The 23,031-nt window shown below is 38.6% G+C and overlaps 1 protein-coding gene across 1 annotated transcript in view; it reads right to left on the bottom strand.

The window, feature by feature from the left end:
• antxr2a (ANTXR cell adhesion molecule 2a) overlaps positions 1–23,031 on the bottom strand; it is an 89,525-nt gene that overhangs the window by 57,580 nt on the left and 8,914 nt on the right. Inside the window, exons 3-11 of the mRNA XM_084728199.1 lie at positions 21,789–21,860; positions 20,350–20,431; positions 20,122–20,226; positions 19,816–19,884; positions 17,691–17,771; positions 14,327–14,387; positions 13,325–13,420; positions 10,178–10,247; positions 82–160 (exon numbers count right to left, since the gene is read on the bottom strand). Coding sequence (XP_084584325.1) covers positions 82–160; positions 10,178–10,247; positions 13,325–13,420; positions 14,327–14,387; positions 17,691–17,771; positions 19,816–19,884; positions 20,122–20,226; positions 20,350–20,431; positions 21,789–21,860 — 715 coding nt within the window. The remainder of the gene's footprint in view (positions 1–81; positions 161–10,177; positions 10,248–13,324; positions 13,421–14,326; positions 14,388–17,690; positions 17,772–19,815; positions 19,885–20,121; positions 20,227–20,349; positions 20,432–21,788; positions 21,861–23,031) is intronic.

Below are 23,031 nucleotides of genomic sequence, written 5' to 3'. Positions count from 1 at the left end.
GTGGAAAATACAGGATAGAAGATCAGATCTAATTTCAGATGCTTTCATTTTGTTCCACATAAGAAGGTAATTCAGACTCACACATGTGGAAGCAGTGATGGTGTAGGCGCTGGAGATGAAGGACGTGCCATTGTTTAGACTGATGAGAACATCCATAGTCCTGTAAAGAGTTCAGTTAGTGTCACATTAATACAGTGTGTTCACTTAACTATATCTGGTACATACAAAGTGAACTACAACAGAGAGAAAACCACTGTTAAAGGTTCCTGGTTTACTACAATAATCTTGGCAGAAATATAAAGCAAACATTATTAAAATATTGCAAAAATATACACTGCATTTTTATTATTTATTTTGCTAAATTTGCTACATTTGTCTCAAGAAGTAGAGCTGGTTGATCAATTGATGACACACAAATCCCACCAATACTTGATATTTTTTTTTTAACAGATATTAAGGAGTAAAAAATTTCAAGATCGATATATCAACCTGTATTCTTTCTAATCATACTGTAAATAACTATAAATAAATTTACAACATCTTGAATTAAGAAAATACACCTAACGTTGCCTGTAAAAGGAAAAAAAAAAATGCTGCTACAGATACAGACCAATATAATTTATCTGTGGTAGGACAATATCTGGCTGATAATACTGACAGGCCGATATATCTTTCTGTCTCTCATGTAAATGCCACCAATTAGCATTTGATTTTCAGTAAGGCTTATTGTGTTTGTATTTACTGTTACATATTTGCTGTTTCTGTCATCTCTGACAGTAGACTGTTACTGTTCAACTCTAAATATCATGCCTGGGTGTTTTTATCTGCACTAAAAGACAAAGAAATATGTGTACTTGTTTTTCTTTTAGAAAGCAAAATCACTGTCCAACATCAGTTGACATAGAGGAATGAGGAATGTCCAGGTGTATTCTTTTACTAATTATCTTTGTCATAACTCTTTAACCACACTGTATATGAAGGATAATTACCAAAACTGTTTGTTTTTGAGCTTAAAAAAAGAAACTAGCTACAAATAGACCTTTTTCACAGCAGCCATATTGACATGAAATGGTAGAGTAAACACAGGTGTTACCAATGATAGTAATTGTGAGCCAACACAGGAGTAGCACCGTGACTCAGTTTTACCTGAACAGAACCATATTTAGTATCATTGCTAACACCTGTGTTTACACAACATTACATGTCAAAATAGGTGTTGCGACAAAAGGTCTATACTGAAAGTGTTAGAGTAAAAAAGGAACATGTAGTGGCATGAGATCTACCTTTTTTAATATGAACATTAGTAAAATCATTGGTAGGATTCTACAAAACAACTCTTATAACTTCCAGTGATAGAATAATGAGCTATATTGTTTTATTTCACGAGTAAATCCTGTTTAAAAATTATTAACAAGTACGGCGCTCACAGTAGGACAACGCTCTGTAAAGAACACAAAGGGTGCAAACTAAACGGTCAGACTCAGAGGGAGGAAATCCTCTCATTATCACATCCGTCAGCGTGTGTGGATGAACTAACCTGACTAGCAGTAACAAGGCTCGTGAACTCCTATGACTTATTTAGAGGGAAAAATGCAAAGCCAAAATGGGCGCAATTAAAACCCTAATGATGAACGGCACCGCAATTTCCATATGTCTATTACGCCCAATCCAATTACCGCAGGTTTAATGAGAATTCAGGATATGGAACGAGTGAAACGCCTGAAATCCTCCCTCCGCCACACACAAAAAAAAAAGGAAGAGAGAAAGAAGTACGCGGAGTGGTATTGTGTGTGTGAGGGGCCAGCTGTGAGTGTGTGGTAGCGTACAGGGGAGGCTCGCATAAAACTGGTGCTGCGGAATAATAACAAGAGAGCTCTTTGCTTTGCTTTGGATCTTGCCTGAGGCAGTGCCTTGGGCCACCAATTCTCCTGTGGTTCAGAACAGATGAGCAACCAGACCATGTGTCCATTACTATGCAGTGTATTCTAAATATTCTAAACTGACTCCTTTGCACCTTTCCTAATTTACCCACGCTAAATATTTAAAGTACAATTCATGGAACTTTCAAACCGGATGCACTTTGACACTTCACTCAACTTGTTGATGCCTCCACTTAACTCTTCTTTACTCTTTTTATTTGTTTATTCTATTTTTTTTTTCTTTCTGCACGTAATGCTGTTCCTCAAGTAAGACAGCCAAGACTCCTTTCATTTAAACCATTTAATCTATATTTGTAAGGGACGATTTAGCTGAGCAAAGTCATAAATAAAGGAAATAAAGAAAGTACAGGCCCAATTAAAGCTGTGAGAGGGTAATTATTCAGGATGGTTTTTAAGTTATGATTTTTAGGTGACATTGCAGATTACTCCATGAACATCAGCACTCACACTTTAAATGAGCACTTATTGCAAAACTCTGTTCTAGTTCAATTCTGGCGCAAGATTTTAAAACATTAAAAGAAACCAGGGAGCAAAAACACTCAGAATCTGACAACTACAAAACCAGAATATAAGAGACAACAACAACATACAAGGAGCAGTCAAGGACAAAAAGAATAGATAAAAACTTAAATGAATTAGGGATGCACAATTAATATTGGGGCAGATAAATTATCAGCTAGTATTGATCTGTCACAGCTATATTGATATATATCTAGATCTATATTGGCATTTGATATATGCCTTTTTTTTAGATAGACAGACAAAAAAGTTGAGCAAACAAGTTTTAGAGTTTAGAAAAGACAAACAGCTTTCGATCCCATGCAAGAAATGTTTTTTGGGGGGGAAATTTTGTGTTAAATGTTGTATACAGATTTTGAATATTTCTACATTAGTTTATTCCACACACTCCACTTTGTTGTAGTCTATGTTCTACCACAGGTGTTTGGATTGTTTAAAATATTTGCACCTGCTCCTACCTACCTGTATTAATCACTGGGCAGGCACACTAAAGAAGCCACGTTCCTGCTCTCTGCTCTTCTTAATCATGAGCGTATACTGTGCACTCAAAAAGATGTGAAAACTCCTGACTTTGAGAGGGAACCAGTTTGCTTCTATCAGGAAACATCCCTTCATGTCCATCGTGGATTAGTGAAACGCTGCACGCCTCTGCAGCTCAGCGAAGCCGTTCCAGGTCCGTGCATGTTAACTAAGTGCTTGTGCTGAATGGGTGAGGGGAGAGGCTAATTTAGCTGACACCCTCAATCCTTGATAATGGTGGGCAGGTTGTTAATCAAGCTGGAGGTGTGGACCCCGGCGTGTGAAGGAGGAAAGCTCCCAAGCGAGTTACACTGACAAACGCCTGCCCCCCCCCCCTCCAAACGAGTCTGACATCGCCGGACATCCTTAATGCACCACAACCCAACCATAGTCAGCGAGGCCTTTTTTCTTGCTAATTTAGTGAGTTACTGTTGAGTAGGCAGAATCTGCTCCCACATAGTGGCATAAGTCGTATATGCACTTCTATTTTTCACCCTTTTATTTCCAGGAATATTAACACACAAAAGATTAGAAATCAGGTGACAACATCTATTAAAGTGGTTATTCTGTATATTACAGTTAATGTTGAAATGATTAGTCAGTTGATTGGTCACTTGATGTAAAATTCATATACACTTTTAATTTTTAACTCACTTGTGAAGAGAAAATATCAAAAACTTGAGGTTTCCAGCATCTCAAATGTAAGAATTTGCTAGTTTTCTCTTTTTTGTGTCATTGCAAATGAAAAACCTTTGGGTTTTGGACTGCTGGTCAGACACAATCTTAATCGATAAGACAAATATACTGGCCATCGCTGAGTCCATTTTTTGGGGGGGTTTTTTGGTGGTGGTGGAGGGGGGTGATCATTTTGGACAATTCATGTCATTTTATTTTGCTATTTTTACTGGTGTACCTCCAAAGAAGGAGTGAGAACCGCTGCTCAGGAACAGACTGACACACCCACTAAACTGAAGGACGAGTTGAAGGAAAACCTGTAGAGCTGGAATATTTTCGCATCTGATGGAGTGAATTAAGGATTTATTTCGACCACACCGAGTTGGTGATTGTTGGAACAGTGGAAAGACTAACCAAGATGGTTTTGGTGCTTTTTTTGTTTTGATTTCTGTCAAGTTTTAATGAGCTGTGTTTTACGATGAATTAACACTATTAAGTTATTCTTTGTTCAGTAAAAGGGAGAAACCTGAATTCAGAAGGAGTGCGGTTGTGTTTTTCGTTTTAATTAAGAAAACAGATGTATGGGATGAGTCAAATTTTAATGCTTCATACAACCCTAGTCAGACGTATTGGAAATGTGTGCATAGTTTTTGATTAACTTCTGACATTTTATTGACAAATAATTGATTGAATAATTGAAATAGAAAATGATCAAAGACAAATCGATAATTTAAATTGTTAGTTTTACTCTTTTGTTAAGCTCTATAAATAACCCTGTGCATAACTGGTGTTTTTACGCTCTAAATTCACCCTTTTTGCAAAACCATGGTCATGTTCATCACTAAATGTTATGAGGGAAACACTAAGCAAAAAACAAAGTAAAGAGGAGACAAAAAGGGTTTAAAAGAATGAAAAAAGGAAAGAGAGTGACTTTAAAAAGGAGCCCAATGAATAATTTACAATAACGCTCGCTGTCATTTAACTTCTCTGTGGTGAAAGCAAGTGAGTGACACTGAGGAGAGAGCTGCAGCTGCTTGGTGGGTCGATGGTTATGTTTGAATAAATGGGAGATGAGAGGGCAGATTGTCACGGGGCTCAGGGATCAGTCAAAATGTGGGTAGAAAGCGACACAGGCTCCCAGGGACACCAGTTGAATGGCAGAAGGCTTCTTCCCCGCTGCGGATCTCTGGCTCCACGTTGGAAAAACTTTGTCCCCGGGCTCGCTGTAATCTGTCAGAAAGTAAGAACGCCGTGACACTAAGCTTTGGTGATGCGATACAGCTGGAGAGGCTGACAATGGTGACGCTAATGGCTTTCAAACTTCCCTTAAAGATGTGAAAATTGAGGAAGCTGAATAATTCACAGCAGAGCATATGCAAGGCCTGTCACTCGGCATCCAGGAGTCATCAGTCTGCACGAGTTTGTGTGGCAGAAGTTCTGACGGAGGGGAGGGATCGCCTCATGACGCCTGGGGACCAGATGAGAAGTTGTGCTCCAGAATGAGACATACATTTGGAAAGAGCGACATGCACTCTGAAAAACTGACTGAGGCTACAAAGTTCATATTGAGAGATGGTTTTCTGACATTGCAACTGGTAACTTAAAGGACCATACAGGTGTGTTGCATTATACACCTACTAATCTACTGTCTTGATTCCTCTTAATTATATTTTGTCAATGTTATATTATTATGTGATAATACTCCATGTGAAAATGTTTTGGAAAAATTATTACCTCCCCCAAGGAGGTTACATTTTCTGTGCCATTCATTTGTCTGGTTATCAGCAGATTTCCAGAAAAACTATTGGTCCAATTTTCATGAAACTTGGTGAAAGCGTGTAGCATGAGCCAAGGACGAAGCCATTAAAGTTTGGACTGTATCCAAATCACAGGAGAGATACACAAATTATGTTGTTAACATTGAGAGATAGGTCATTTGGCCATGGTGAACGTCTGCGCTCCCCGAGTGCTCGTCTACTTACGTTTTATGTTTGATGTCAAATACTACACAAGTCGAGCTGATCTCTAATACATTTTCATGGCACAACCGGTGATGTGAGGTCACAAACAGGCATTGCATGATTTTAAGGAGACACAGGCCAAAGATCTTGGATGTAAAGTACAATAAATGTGATTTGTAGTCAACAGGCTAAAAAAAAAAAAAAGCAAAACTGCTTAAGTACTAACACCTGAGAAATGTCACAAATTTGGGACAGATTAAGATATTTATCATCTAAAATTGATTCTTAGACTTATGAAGAAAATTATCACTACAGCTGAAGTGTTGAACTTTAAGAATGTCACCTCTTCTGAATTTTATGGTTCAATTCATAGCTTATTTTTGTTTTATGGCACTAAGAAGAGACTTAAATTGTTACTCCTGACATTCTAGCCAGTTCCAGCAAATCACTGCACATCTGACATGTTGTCAAACAAGAGGGCAAGTTTATCATAAACATCTTCATGCCTGCATTTGAACAGATGGAGTGATGTTGCTGTTAGCAGCAGCCCTGGGACGGTCTTTTTTAATTATTGACTAGCTTTAGCATTAGCTACTGTACCTGCTTTGTAACGCAGGTGTCGACTCCCCCCTCAGTTATTTTTTGTCCTCCACCATTATTGTGAAAACACCAGGTGAGGACATGCTGCTGCAAGAGCGCAGCCACTTAACCTCTCGATCGGGGCCCCAGCAGGGTGTGTGGGGTCTCCTAATGGGACTATGCAGAGTGGAAAGAGGGGAATGGGGGGTGGGTGGTGAATGGGCTAGGGAGGGAAGGAAGGGCATCAGCAGATGCCAGTGTTTCAAGCCTGATGCCGCAGCTGTCAGCGCAGATGATGCCCCCACCATGAGTGCTCCTACACAGCTCAATGACCAACTGAGGACACTGTGATTCCTGGACATCCAGGCTGGATGTGGAGCCGCCTGCTCCGAGTACCCAGTGGGACAGGAGGCTGCAGCTGAGCACCTCAACTCGGGTGACCGCTGGACGTGGAATATGTTCCCCGGCAATCCAAGCAACGCTCGCTGAGGAGAAGGCCTCACGTGTATCAAAACATGGTTCAAAAGAGGAAACAGGGAGAAGGAATGTGCAGCGAAAAGGCGATTCTTCTTCGGCTGACTAGAGCCGTGTTAACGGAGCGCCCTGTGCGCCGGGAGCGGTGATGGAGCAGAAGCAGACAGATGGACGGAGACGGAAGTTTCCGGGCTCCGCCGTTCCATGCAGGTGGTCCTGGGTGCAGGGATTGTCAGTGCATGGTGAATTATTTAAATGGGGAGTGTGGAAAAGGGAATGGCTGCATCTGTCACACATCCTTTTAAAGCCCCTCCAGCAGATGTGTTTACTCACCGCCCGTACCAGCTAACTACTTAATGGGTCACCATCGGCAGCCAAGAGTTAATTAAGCAGGCCTTTTGCAAATGGCAGGCACGTAGCAGCAGCAGCAGCATCAGCTCAGGCAGTGTAGGCCTGTGGTTTACAGATGTAGTCGCTCAGGTTCATCTTTTTACTGCATCCTTGGCGAGTCAGTTGAAAGATATCAGGTTCTGCTTTGCTCTCCTGATTTCTATTCAAAAGAGAATATCTGACTAGAAGGAGGACCTCCACTGCAGCAGCCACTGGAAGACCAGTTGTATCTAAAATTTGCTTTTTCTTCACACTGATATGTGAGGAAAATCAACTACAATCCCACTGCATTGTGTGAATTTCCTCTATTACTGAAAGTGACGCCAGATGGAAAAAGTGTAAAATATAGTTTTTCTAGCAGCTGGAGGAAAAGAAATAGTGACCTGCTGTAAATAAAAAAACAGAGAGGACTGTGAGAGCACATATCTCCGCTGAGGCTGCATATTCTTTTTCATTTTTCTATCTGCATAAAAAAATGGCTTATACCAATGGCACATGAGTCTGATTTTTGCGCAGTATGTCATAAGATCATGGCAAAATTGCCATCAAGATACTAATAATAAAACCTTGCAACCCCTTATAACGTTTTTGGATATCTTCCCTTTGGAGTTGGTATTGGGAAGGAAGAAATGGTACTGAAATATCTCTGCACCCTCAATAAGTATGCAAAACAGCAATCATCTTTTTAGGATATTACTTACAAAGTAAAATATTTACTCTCAGTGATCATTTTGATGGACTTATATTAAAGGTCACCTCAGTCTGCTTCTTGTAATGTGTGCAGTCTCACAAGTTAAAAAGTAAGGCTGCACGATATGGAAAAAAAGAAGCAATTTTGCCATTATTTTATATGATACTGCAATTGCAATACTGATGATTCACAATGAGTAGGAAAGATCATTCTTGCATTACAATTTACATTTCCATATACAAAACTATTAAAATCATGATGATGTGACATGTTTTCTTACATCTGGAGAACAAGATTTGCAGGCCAAGGCATCTCTGCAGCACTATAGTGCTTCATTATAACGCTGTTTTGTCACAGATTTTACCTTTAACAAACACTTGCAGCTTCTTCGATTTAGATATTGCATTGGCCACATTGCAACTTCACTAATATTTCAATTAATTATGTAGCCCTATTAGCCCTGTTGGCCAAATTTCCCATTTATTTAACCTATGTGTTTATCTAACAGGGGCAATGAATGAAACACTGAATATAGAAATGTAGCTGAAGCTAATTCTCAGCTCTGGTCACTCGTCAGACTTTTGAATACAGCTGAACAGACTGCATGTGCCAATGTACTTTATACACAATATATTCTGCACAGGACTGTGTATGCATTGACATACAGGTGCAGAAGTGCATTTTTCTGCATGAGACAGTGTGTTCTTTGTTTGTGCATATATGCATCTTTGTGTATTTAGTGTCATGTGTTTGTTATTGTTCAAGCCGTTATTATATTTGTCTACTAAAAACTTCAAAACTAGAACTGAGCACATGAATAAATGTCTAACTTCACATTTCACATCCCTTCACTTTCCTCTCTCAGCACTGTCTGTCAGAGCCTGGCACAAAAACATGTCATCATGAGCAGTTTGGACGTTAACATGAGGGGATTATCTGAGGTGAGGTTCAAGTTGATTTGGAGTAGTTACAGCATCGCTGTCATCATATGATACATAATCTGTTTTAGAGCTGAGAGACCTCCAGGAGCCAGCGGCACTCATAATCATACATTTTTGATTGGATTGCAGTCATCGAGGACATTAAAATCTGTTGTTCCATCTAGGATGCCTTAGCGATCATCTGTTATGGTTTGGGATTAAAAGAGATGACGTTAAAATCAAACAATAGCTACACAGCCAGGAATAAATCCATATTTACACTGTTTTTACTTAAATCTTTGGGTTGTATGTATGGGGGTGTTTTTCTGTCGGGCTCTGTCTACAATGTTTACTGCGTCTTTACGCTACGCCAAACTCTTCATCCTTTCATTTACTGTTTTAACATACAGCTGATTTATAGATTTAGGAGTTGTTTATCTGCGCAAAAAAGAAGCAGAAAAAATAAAGACTGCGTATGTAAGATCAAGAGACATCAAGAGAACTGAAACATCTTAGCTAAATATAAGAGTGATACGGGTGTTTTACATAAGAAACGAAACTAAAACTGAACACAGAGAAGAGCAGCACAAAACACAAAACTAAATGCCTGAAGGAGGGGAAATTAAATTGTTTTGAAAGAGACCTGTAAGTAGCAGAGAGGAAGTATTGCTGTGTGTGGTTTTACAGAAGAAGGCATGACTCACACTGCTGATTTCTACTGAGATCAGTTATTGATTTCCAGATGTAGCTGAAAATCAAACACCAAGAACAAAAACACAACACCCCTTTACTTTTCTTTACAACATATGGATTTGCCGTCTAACATATTTAGAAGGTCCCATTTATAGAAGCTGGATTTATAGAAGAGTTCACAGAGACGTCTGTCATTAAAACTTCACACATTTCCTGTTATCTGCACGCCAAGATGAAAACTTAAACACATCCACAGACATGTTGCCCTCACATGAGTGTTTATGCACACTCTGATTAAAGGTTAAAAAATGGGACATTTGGGTCTTTACTGTCATATTTTCACTTAAAAATAAAAATAATCTTCTTAAGCTCTATTTTTATGTGTGATTACATAATAAGCAAAACCCTCATTTTCACTATCACTTGTCTATCTTGGCATAGTATCTGGTGATCAGTTTGGGAAAACAAAGAGTGCTCTTTGTTTAAATGAGGTTCTACACACAACTATAATTATCAGTTATGATACACTACTTGTTAATTATTTAATTGTGTCAGTAGACATCTTATTTTTGTATCAAAACCTAAAATTCCCCTTTATTTTGGGTGTCCTCCCACTCAGGGAGAAAATAAAACAGCAGTTTTTTTTTCTGTGCCTGTTAAAGTGGAGAAACCTGCACCATATCAGCAGCAGACAATGTGATTGGCCAATATCTGATAGTGATGTACTAATATTTAGTAAAAAGTTGATATTTGCACCATATGCAACACTAACATGCTCATAAACACCTTTCATCAGAAATCCCACAGGCTACTTACTGTCCGACATCATAGAGCTTTGGTGCAGGACACAGTATGTAATCGTTCCGCACAGTACTCGGCTTACGATCTGTAAAAAAAAACAAAAAAGAAGACATAACAGTTCTAAATTAACTCTGGATGACTGTGATACACAAATCCTGAGATTGTAGAATATAATCAATAAAACAGATCTGATTTTACGCTTGTTATTTTTTACGGTGTATCAATATTACTCGTCTGTATGTGAGTTTGTCTTCAGACGTTAATGCAATTTGCTTTTAAAATCCATCTGTGTTCTTTTCAGAGTTTAAACTGCTGATGCCCTCCTCTCCTGTCCTTCCACCTAGGAGGTTAATATTTTTTGTGAGCTAGAAAAAAAAGAGATACTTATCACTTACTTACTTACAATGAGCCAACAATTCATAGGAACTCTTTTTGACCTCTTTGACCCTCTGTACTACATGTGAAGGATCATATGAATTTATTTTTAAAATTAAAATCAGTTACATTCAAAACTTAATATCTCTATTTTGCAGTCTGGAAAGTATCATCTGTGTTATATTTGATATTTTAGCACTCTTCAATCGATGGGAGTAAGAAAGAGCAAGAAAAAAGAAAGACATGACGTATTAGATTATGATCTCTGTGTACGTGTGTGTGAGTGTGTGTGTGTGTGTGCACAGGTTGACAGAGGCCTGAACCGCCTTCAGCCATGGAGGTCGTTGAGATTATTGATATTTCTTTTCTGCTCGTCTGCTCGGGGTTCCGACTGGTTTGGTGATGGAGAAGACTGTAGCATCTGTTCCACATATGTGGTGTGTGTGTTCCATAGTCGCCATGATGCCTGTCCATAATTATAAGGTGCCCCACTGTTAAAAAGGTCTGGGCTGAACACATGCAAAAGCCAATAAGGGAATAAATAGCCCCAAGTGGGCGAATGTGAGACAGCCTAAACTGAGAAAGGACTAACAGGAAGACATCTGCTAATGGCCACTTCCTGATTCGGATGAAGTTCTTTTTTAAAAGAAAAAAAAATATGCTCAAGTGTTTTAGTCGAGTTAAAATGTTGAAAATCAAAAATAACTTGTCAAGGAGGGAAGTGTTGTCATTGGCAGTCATCGATCCCACAGATCCCACGGCCAAATGAGAGCTTGAAAAGATTGGCTTTTGGTGCCAAATCCCGTTTGCTTCCTGAAAAAGGATTTCTCAACAGAACAGACTGCGAGGACAAAATAAGGAGCACAGTGACCTACATACCCCCCCTTTCTTCTGGTGAGTTTAGATCGTATAGATAGGAAGCAGCTATGAGATAACAGATATGGTGGGACAGGGGCTGGTTTTGCCACGTCCTGCCTCTGAAAACCCACCATCAATTCACACTGCAGCAAGCTAATAAAAGGATGTGTTGAGTTCTGAGATTTGTGCAGGAGATGTGACATGTTCTATGTCCACAGCATGGACATAAAATATATAAAATAAATGAAACACAAAGAATCCTCATATTTCCTCGCTATAATTCAACATGTATGAAACACTCAGTGGGTGGAGAGTGTGTTACTCTAAGACAGCAATATATACATATGTGTGTATATATATATATATTTATATATACATATATATATATATATATATATATATATATATATATATATATATATATATATATATATATATATATATATATATATATATGATATATAATGTATTATATTCTATTATATTATATTATACTGTTACATATTTTTTTCATTTTTTTTTTAATTAAAATGAGTATATTTAAGGTGTACATGGATAAACAAATAAATCAAAACCAAAAAAGGCAGTTGCAGGCATTTTAACAGGACACGTGAGGCACAAACCGCCAGTCTGACTCCACTCACAGGCCGTTTCTTATCTTCTTATGCCGGGAATCGGATAGCCAGATCACACATGCACGATTTGTTAATGTGCAGTACCACCAAGAATGCGCTATCAAATAATGATGGATGTCTGTCTTCCACAAGCAGCCAAAAACTGTCAGTTAAGCCGTTAGTCTAGTAGTGTTGTGTCTGATTTCAGTTTTTGTTGGTCAGCTGAAATTCTGTTCTGTCAGACTGTGTTGAAGTCAATGTATCAGAATTTCTTTGAGTTTGACGTGTCCAATCTTTCCGTCACTTCCTCTGATGGTTACTATTCCTCTTTTTCTACTTCTGAAAAAATCTTTTGATATGTTTAAAAACATAAAACAGGGTGCCGTGACACCCACTGTGGGAACCACTGCTCCAGGGAAAACTTTTTCTTATCACTCATGACATTCCTGCACTGATGCTTGTGGCGCGCTGCACTGATAAAGTTTGTAGGTTAAAGTCAGAGATTTTAACTGATATCACATCGGTGATCTGTGTAAATTCCTGAGTCACAAAGTCCAAATCCCTTACGAGAAAGAGGCCAGAGTTTTGTAGACAAAGGACACGGTGCTTGCAGCTGTGTGCATACTGACTTCCATGTCACTCTAATTATATAATTAGGACTATGAAATGTGGGTAATCCCCTTCAGAAAATCTTTTGTAGCAATGAATCTTTACTTAGTTCGCGTAGACTGAGTGATCATGGTTACAGAAAAACTGAAGACTAATATGTGGTAAAGTAGATAATGGGTATTTTCCCAAATTATAAGATCTGAATTCAGCTCACACTGGGCAGTTACTCAAATTTCTGCTTATATCTGATAAACTGACAGCAGTGTTGAACACAGATGTTGTATAAACTGCAAATGATTCATCATTGTATTAACAAATCCCCGGCTACAGAGCAGACCTTGGGGCTTTGACTAAATTGAGGCATCTCCACAAATAATTTGGCTATTTTCATTTATCTGCTTTATTGCCTTTTGCTGTACTCAATGTTAGGCTGATGTAAGATTTATGATCTATTTATTGTCAAAACAACACCCACAAATTCCAGTTCGACTATTTTAATTTGTGATAGCGGATGCATTGAGATACTGATTTAGGGCACATATCAGTGAGAGACACACAGGAGTTATTATGCGGATCCACATTTGGCTTTTTTACTGTTCATAGTGATTAGAAAATATCAGAACAGCCTGTCTTCTTAGTTAAGAAACTCTGCCACAGATATGACTGACTGAACGCGATGTGTACTACAGTCACTACCACCACTTACTGACGGTTTGCTGGTCCACTATGAAGCTGCACATAACACCTTCATTACTGCGGCCGAGGGCGAAGCCATTCCCTCTGAGGACGATGTCGAAGGACTCTGTGGAATGTAAACAAATTTCAGATAAGACTGGGAGGAGAAACATACATATAGTTAAGCAGTTTGTTCTGGTTTTTATCTGGAGTTTCAGGGCTTTTGCATACAAGACTATAAAAGCTGGCTCCAGTGGACCTCGGTGCATTAACCTTTTACCACCCAGTGTTTGGGGAAAATAGTACCATGTAGAGCTTTCATGGACTGCTAGCACTATGAAAAGTTTCATGAATGTGAACACAAATATACGCATCTACTGATTAGTCCTGGGGGTGGAGACATAAAACTTTACATCAATTGTGAAAATAATGTGCAAATTGATTGATAATCAAAACTATCTTCTAAACTATAGTTTTATAAAAACAACAATGCTTGAGCTTCATGTTTTAACTTCTGTATCTTCTGTCTATTTTATGACAGCTGGAACAAACTACAACTTTGGAGGTCACAACTCTCATATGAAAGGTTGATGAGGATGATTAAAGTGATAAGACACGAATGTTTACCTGACTTTTTCTTTTTGCTCATAAAATACAGGATACTTTCATCTCTCTAGGCCTATAAAAATCCTTCAAATGAAACAATCTGAGAAGGATGGCTTCACTCTTTGAATTCTTTTTCTATTACCAGTCATGAAGGGTTAATTTTGAAGGACCAAACAAAGTCTGAAATATTTAAAAGCTTCTGAGGTTCTGTGGGGAGTTTGAGTGTCCTATGAAGCTCTGTCAGATGACTGTCAGTGACCCACACTGATCCACTCTTCGTCTCTATGCTGATTTGCTACCTCCCGACTGCTTGAAACTGAGACATTTTTCCAGTTACTCCTGGAAAGATGTCGTAAGTTCTGTTAGAAAGCAGTAAAAAGAGGGACTGAATTTATCTGTGCAGAGCTCCAGGGACTGATCCACTCACCGTTCACACAGACACTGGAGGGCTCCACACTCAGGATCTCTGTGCACGATCGCTTTAATATCTGGAGGACGAGAAAAAAAAAATTAAATGGGTACATTATCGCTTGAGGGCCGAGAATAAATACATCAAGTCCCGGCCGTTATCGGCTCTGTCAAGTTTAGAAAACAGATTAGGGTGCAACACCTGAGAAATGTCTCGCTCCTGATCGGGGCCTGGCGGCTAAAGGAGACCGCCGAATATCAGCGGCGAGAACGGGAGGGAGGAACGGCAGCTGTGTCAGCCTTTATGGGAAAATTATGCAAGACTATTACATTTCTCAGTTCTATTAAAAACCTCCGGGATCCTGCATTATCATATAAAGAGGCCTGTGTGAGCCCACTGTCATGGAGCCGCACTATCCGCTATGATTCAATAAATCAACAAAGGACAAACTATGCAAATCCCAGTACACAGTCAGTAAAAAGAAGCATATTAACTGCAATATAGGACACTTGAACCTTTCATTTGATGTTGGGTGAAACTTCAATCTGAGGACTGGAAGAGGGAAGTGTTTACAGCGGCCTTATTAAATATGATGGTTTGATATGGAATCGTTAAAAGGGGAGAGGGTTGTGGATGACAGCTGGGAGGAAAAGGATCTGCTGCTGTTCCTCTGTGCCACTATTTTCCCCGTCTAATTACTTCCTTGGCAGTGCCCGAGAAAAAAGGAGGAAAAAAAAAAAGAAAATAAAACAAAACTGCTTAGAATGATAGAGGAACCAGCGGAAAGGAATTGTTCTCGCGCTAAGTGTAGAAATGTGAACACTTCAGCTCCAAAAGGCTATTACTCTTAATTACCATAAAATACAGCACTTCTAAAGAAATGTGGGTAAATTAAGTAATTTGTTAAGGTTGGAAGATGTACAAACTAGATCCTCAGTGTTTTGGAGATATTAAAATATAAGCTTTGAATGCTCAGATTAGAGGCCTGAACACAAACAGCAGCTATTCATTTCTCTGGGATCTTGTGACAAACATTATTTACAGGCTGCCGGGGGAAAAGGAGGCAGTCGTCCAAATACCCAAAGTCATCCAAATATCTCAGCCAGTGCTGTAAGTGGTGGGGTTTCTGAAAGGATGAGGCTGGTTTAGTCATTTTGTGGAAATAATTAGGTGAAAAAGGTTCATGAGGGCATTCCTGTCAGTCATTATTTAACAGGAGTGCGTCCTGAGATAACACCCGGATTCGTCTGGAAGTTGGCGATAACTGTCCAGGTTTAGTTACACTCAGCTGAATGTGTTTAGTAGCTATAAGCATGTTAGCGATAATGATGTGGCTACTTCGCAATTTGGGGTTTTCCCAAAATGCCCGCAGCTCAGACAACAAAGGGCCAGTGCAGATTACAAAACAACCCAAAAAAAAAAAAAAAAAAAAAAAAAACGGAAAAGAAAAGAAAAATGGCCTAACAGGGTGCAGAACTTTTGCCGAGCTCTTTCTGTGAGTTTTGTCATGCTGGTCACAGAGGCAGCGTGGATCCTGCAGCAAAAGGCTGCACAGATGATCTCAAATCCTCGAAATCCAACAGAGGAGCGAGGAGGCCAACTAGTCAGGAATCCAGTATTACTAATCAGAGAAGAATGCTCCGCATTTCATTTGGATGCTGGAAGCGTCACTGTGCTCAGCGCCTCTGAGGACTGAGGAGGGGATGAGCTTTTGTTGCTGGGCTGGACCTTCTTGTGCAGGCTTTAAAACATTTTGGAAAGTGTAAATAAAGTATAAAAATATATACATGACTTTATTTGGAAGGACAACCTTCTGCACAAGACAGTGTGAATGCACTTCTCTACATAACAGATTTTCTTTGCTCAGTGCTAACAAAGCAGGGGAATATTTTCTTCTAATTATCAATAATCAAATCCACTCTTTCAGAGGCTATAAGCATGTTTGTATGTTTATTAGTACAAGCTGGATTCACATGCTCATTAAAGACACAACATTATAGGTTAGAATAAGTGTGTCATTTTTTCCTTTTTCAGAGTGCTAGTCACTGTTACTCATACTTTATAATGATACCACCTGTTTTGCATGAATTGTGGTTGCATTTTTCTATTGCTTTTTATTATTTTGCTGCAATATGCATGAAAGATGCATCACCTTGACTGAATCCAGAGCACCCCAGATGTCATTTGGGGGTAATGCAATTGTTGGATTTTGCAAAAAAAATATTTGTTATACTCATGTTTTAATCACAGTGATAATTTGTTTAAAATATTTGAGACAAATATGAGAAAAGGAGATCTAAAAGGCAGACTGGCACCCATGAAATTCTGCACCCATTTCTACATTTTGTGAGAAAATAGACTGCAGTTTTAGACCCTCCTTTCCTTGACCATCATGTTAAAAGCAACACAATCAGTCATAGTTGTTGTACTTTACATCACACAACAGAAACAAGACACACCCTTTGGCTTTTGTGCCCTTCCAGCTGCAAGTCTAACAGCTCCGTCTAGTTCTGCTCTTTCCCTAAACACTGCTGGCCTTGTCGGCTCCGGCACAAATGTAAGTCCAGCTCAGGTCAGCGAGCTCTGCAGGGCTCCGGGCTCACATTCATGTAAAAATGTTGCCATACAAACCCCCGCCTTGGCTGACAGCATTTAGGCTAAAAGCTACAGCAAATGGAAAGTATCACTAATTGGCTGGCAGAGGACGAGGAGGCTGCATGGGAAACTTCATATAAACACTATTTAAGGGACGCTTACACTCTGACAGCTATTCACTGATTACAGCATTACACTGACAAGATGGGTTTGATGCGTTACGCTGGCTTTTATTCTGAATTTTTCATTGAAATTAAAAAATAAAAGCCTTAATTATACTGAAGCGGCATGAGTTTTGTCACTCAACACAATAAAAACACTGTGAAGGGGATGTCATATGGACAGTGACTAACTGTCAAGCTGCTCCCATTACAGTGTCTAATTTTCTACGGATTGGCTAAGACATTTCCTTCTCCGTCTACGAACTCTGAGGACACAAGGAGCAGTTATTTCCACAGACATTTTCCATGCAGCTTAACAGGAAGTTCACAGAGGTTTTGCTTTAATTTGTTCAATGAAGCCAAGGCAGGAAACATATTTTGTCCATTTATCCACCTGATTCCTAAATTTACCAACAATCTGCCTCATTCAATTATTTCTAAAATAGGGAAAAAAAACTTTAAATAGCTGTCAGTTTTGTGCCCAAGTGACTGGTTGTAGAAAAGAGAAAATTAGTTTAAATTCTACTTATTCATTTCATATATCAATGACAAACCTGAGCTACCTGAAAGTCCAACAACACACTCACACACACACTCACACACCAACGCAAAGCAGGGAAACTTACAGAGTTGACGATGCCTTTGAGTGCGTGGAAGCCATCTTTGACAGGAAACACTTGGTCCTTGGTGTCCGCAATATCAACAAGCTGTTGGTATCATGAAGGAGTTGAGTAAACAAGAAGTACTGCAGATTTAATGCTGCTTTCTTCTTTTTCTGTTTTCCTCTTTATGACTGAGCACTGTCTTTCCTTTCATATCATGGGCAGGAGGAGACATAGCAGATGGCATGACTGTGGCAAACACTTTGCTCAACCATAAAAAAAAAAATCATTGCAGCACAAACTGGGAGCAATATTGCCTTTTGTTTTTGACTTAATAAGAGCTCATCACAGGATGGTTACCAATGGTTACCGAGGGACAGGCCACAATGTTGGAGGAGTGACAGTAAAACTACAGACATCACTGACATAAGGAGGAAAGATTGTGACTTCGGTGCAGCTCTCACTTCATCACAAACTCTGGAGTGAAGATTATCTGATGTAGAGATAAATAATAAAGTGGTGAGAGTTTTCTGTGGTCAATTAAATTGACTGATTTTAAAAAGGTGTTAACGGTGTGATCGACCAGTAACTGAATAAATGATGCATTTAATCTACATTTTCTACTTAAAAACAGCACACAAAGAAAATGTTCACAGTAATCTTTAACAGTCACACTCCACTCATCCCTGCATCAGTGTTTAACAGATTCTTGGTGACATGACTGCTGGCCTGTCCAAGTGTAAATAATATCCAACACAGAAACTACACTCTTAGTGCTGGAGACAGACACTGCAATATTGTGATTTTTATCAGGAAATGTGTGAAGAATTGTCTGATTGAAGATCTGTTTACACTTTGAACATCAATGCTCACTCATTTAGCTTCTTACTGAGAACTTCTGAGGCCCAAAACCATCTTTTTAAAACAAACACTCATTTACAGAGCTTACACAAAACAGAAAAAAATAGACAATATCAGAGAATTCACTCCTCATACAGCACTGTAAACTGATGTAAATGCACTATAAACAGAGCTGTATGACCAACTACACTATTTCTTTGTATAATGCTAATGTGTTGTCATGATCATTAGTTGTTTTTACCCACTTAATAAAATGTGTTTTAGTTCGTGAAATAAATTTCTATCTTTGTCAGGTGTGAACCTGAAGAGGACCATGTGTTTGTATGTGTCTGTGTGCGTATGTCAGTGTTACAAGTGTCCATCTTTCAGAGGCTGTAGTGGGCTCCTTTTTAAAACTACAGTGAAGATACTGGTATAAGCCACTGGTGCCAACCATGTCACGCCAGCTCATTGGGAGGGGAGCTAAATAACACTCTAGAGTTAGGTTAAATTTTAGCAAGTGAAAAAACTAGCTATACAAAAACACATTACTGAAAACTTTACAAATCTTAGCTGGTTGCATCTGGCAGTTGTGGTGGCATTGCAGTAGGTGCTTCACCATCTCTACTGAGTGAGCTTTTCTAGTTTACATTGAGGAAGATTAACAAACAGTAATCATGGAGCACCCCAGCTGCCAAATTGTTAAAGCACTATTTACTTTACAATAAAGCCAAAAAAACAAAAAACCTTATTTTAACAAATCACCATCATTAATAGGAAACCAAAGACTAAACTAAAGCTTAGACTTTATCCTGAAGTAAATACCCAGATACTGCTGTCCTGGAAGCACCAGAGCTCCACTGGAAGCAGCATATTTTATCTTATGGCCAAAAGATGTCTATTTGGAGCATATTAAGCCTGCAGATGAACATCTGAAAAGTGGATTATGCTGCAGGAGTCTTTATTGATTCTTTTTTTCCCTCCATGAGAATTTGTTGTTTAAATCCAGTGCAGCTGACATGAACTCAAGCTGACGGTGGCTTCTGCTCTGTCTTACAATCTACAAACTTTGTTGGACACCTTTTTTTTAAGTTGAGTGGAGGTTGATTACTTGATACTGAGAACTTTTTAGGTGGACTGTCACTTTAAGACAAGGATTTTCTATACAGGTAACAGCCCTCACATTACATGTGTTTACCTGTCTTCCAATATGATATCTGTTGTTATAAAATGTAATCATTCAGCATACACTCTGTGACAGACTTCACTTGTGTTTGACTGCTGCAGATTAAGACTAAAGCTCTCTTACCTGCTGCTCATCAAAGTCCTTGATACCCACACAGTAAACACGAGCGCCATATTTCCTCGCCGCATCAGCCTGCAGATCAAACAAGTGTGTAGATGATGTGCAAAAGGTAAAGAGTGCAAAGGAAATAAAAAAGAACTGAATAGAAGCAGGATGTCCAGGCTCAAAATCACATTCAAGAAAAAACAAATTAATAGATATTTCATTAATTGAATAAACTAAAATAAAAAACACATTAGTTAAACTAAGTGGATTAAATATTTTGACACTTTAACAACTTGTACAACCGTTTGTTGATAGAAATCTCACCTCCTTCACTGCGAGGTCATGAATGAAAACGTCAAGTTTCCCGTCCGTCAGAGCCAGGATGATGCTCGAGGACTTGGTCGTTTGTGTCTGTATCTGAGCTCTGGCCTTCAGGTTCATAAAACGAAGGACAAACATTTTATCAGATCTCAGTTTCATAATAATTAAGATTGTGAATGTTTGTGAAAAGCTACTGAGATGTAAATACTTCACTTGAGATGGTAAACTGACCTCTTTTATCCCCTCATGCATAAATGTTTCACCAGATGGTTTCACAGCCCACAGTCGCTTCAGACCCTCCTCTATCTCGTTTCTTAAAACACACACAAAATAAATGGTTGACATTTTGCCCCACATGTGCTCCACTACAGTGTTTCCCAACCTTGTTTTTTTCCCTGGGGACCCATGGAATGAAGGTGAACACACGTTAAAACTTTAGAAACAGAAATAAACTAGAAAGAGTGGCTGAGTTAACAGGTCATCTAATTGTGTCTATTTCCTCTTATCAGGAATATAATCAAGGACATGAAAGAGACAAAATAAGTTAATAAGAGAATTAACAAGCTCTTGTTTGTACCTCTCATCAGTAAAACAATACACATACTTTAAAGGTTTTATAAAAAGTGTAAAATACTGTGGAGGAAATTCTCCAAATTTATTTATTTGGGGACTTAAATAAAATCTCCTGTGACCCACCTGTGGGTCAAGACCAGGTCTTTGGGAAATACTGAAATCACATCAGAATTACCAGTATTTTTTTTTCACACTGCGGCTGAAGGTTTCTAGAAAAACTGCACGTTAACACCTCATAGATCAGTAATTTATATAGCGTCTGTACTGTAAATGGAAATTTGCAGTTGTGGTTGTGGTGACGACCACAAGCTCCAAAAAGAGACATTGATAAATTGTTTGTGGAAAGAAAGAAGAAACTGTTTCTCCAAAATGTCTCAAAGTCTTTTTTGTGTCATTTAGAGGCCCAGTGTGAAATTATGTACGGCGGCCTGCAAGAATAATCCAAGTTAAAATTAAACTCAACAAAATCTATAGTATATAACTACAACATGGTAAAGTACAAAAAATAATCAGTATATGGTAATTTATTAGAATAATATGTATTATATTATTGTATTTTTATATTACAGAAATGTTTAACTTTTGATTTTATACAGATCACAGCTCTGGATTATCACAGGTTAAATTATTCTTTCACGTACTGAACGTTTCAATGATGCTGCATATAACAGATTTATGTTATTGTATATAATAAAAATGAAGCACATACTTATATGCAAACCATGCAAAAATCCAATAATGCCATAAAAACAGTCCTGATCATTGATTTAAACATGAAGGGAAACTATTAAAGGAAGACCTGCAATGGTTTATATCATCTCACTATTGATTTGGTGTTAAATCAATAAATAAAATGTAAAAACTGAGCAAATGTTTCCTTAAATGCCTTTCCTCTTAAAACCTTAAGACACATTTAGACCATGAAACTTCTTAAGGTGAGGTACAGTAACCATAAAAGCAGCATTGTTCTCCAAGATTTTTGCTGAGCAGTTAAATGACTAAACCACTAACCACCAAAACACAAGATGATACTAATGCAGACACAACACAACTGCAGCGTAAATTTATTCCAGAGAGTTTATCTCAGATTTCAGTACCTGTCTCCAGTCAGGGGCAGCAGGACTGTCGCTTTGACCGAGAAAACGATGAACGAGACTCTCATTCTGGGGCTGAGGAGCAAAACAAAAATCAAAAATTAGAAATGTGAAGTTTTCTCATTCTAAAGTGGAAGAGCACTGAATGCAATATGCTAATGTTGTAATATTTATTTAGGTTTTCTCCTTCCTTACTCCATAAAATCATCACTTCCGTTCTTGATCCTCTTTATCAACCACCCACGCAGCATGACATGTAAAATACTCAGAATGGCTATAAATGAGTCAGTGTGACTGACAGTTTTATATAAAGCTTTTACTTGAGCTCAGTTCAGTTGAGGAGAATGAAAGAAGCATAAATACTTAACCAAACAGAAGGGGCTCTTTCAATGTCAACTAATATTAGTGAACGACTTAAAGCTGCTTCTGTGGGAATGGAGGAAGTGATTAATCAATTCACAGACAGGAAACATGTTGTGGAGATGAGTCACACATAAACACACACACATCCTGTTTGACAAATATATACTTTGTACCTGTGACTTTAAAAGGGTGTGAACTGACACGGGACACCATGATGTGTCTCTGACCAGCGAGCGTGGCATCAGACTGAGTCTTCTCTGGACAACCTGTCCTGTTTACATTCAGTGTCCCTCTGTCATGTTACAGCACACTCGCCGTCTCATGAATGTCAACAAATTTATCTTTTCAAACACAGCTGGTTTCTGAGTTAATACACAACTTTCAAATTTGTGAAACAGGACAAAGATGTGGAAAACGTACAACTCCGACTGTGTTAGAAAACTTCACCTCCTTGTGTTGAAAACTGCGCACTTACAGTTACAAACCAGTCAAATTCTTTACGCAATTAAAAATTGCAACATATCACAATGGAGACATACTCCAATACAGTTGCTCCCAAACTGGGAGGCAGGCCAGTTCAACTTTTGAATCCTTTTTTATCAGTCCCATCCCCAGTGATGGGGTCAGAGGGGCACAAACTTTTTTCAGCTTCTGAAAACGGTGGCATGCCAGAAAAAGTTTGTGAACCACTGCTCTATTAAAAGTATAAGTCCAATTTATTTGAATAAAATCAAAGCATCAGCAAGTAAATGTACTTAAATAGAGAGAGGAAAATAAACAGCATTATGATTTAAATAAGGAGATAACTGATCAAAAAGTAAAAAACTTTGTGCCACTGACACATTTTCAATCGGTACTCAGAAAGCAATAGTTTGAAGCCCAG

The sequence above is a fragment of the Lutjanus erythropterus genome, chromosome 10, assembly GCF_056507025.1.
Source record: "Lutjanus erythropterus isolate fLutEry1 chromosome 10, fLutEry1.hap2, whole genome shotgun sequence".
In the NCBI taxonomy this organism is placed as follows: Eukaryota; Metazoa; Chordata; class Actinopteri; order Lutjaniformes; family Lutjanidae; genus Lutjanus; species Lutjanus erythropterus.
The sequence above is the reverse complement of the archived record's forward strand: the minus strand, read 5'-3'. Positions and strand labels throughout refer to the sequence as shown.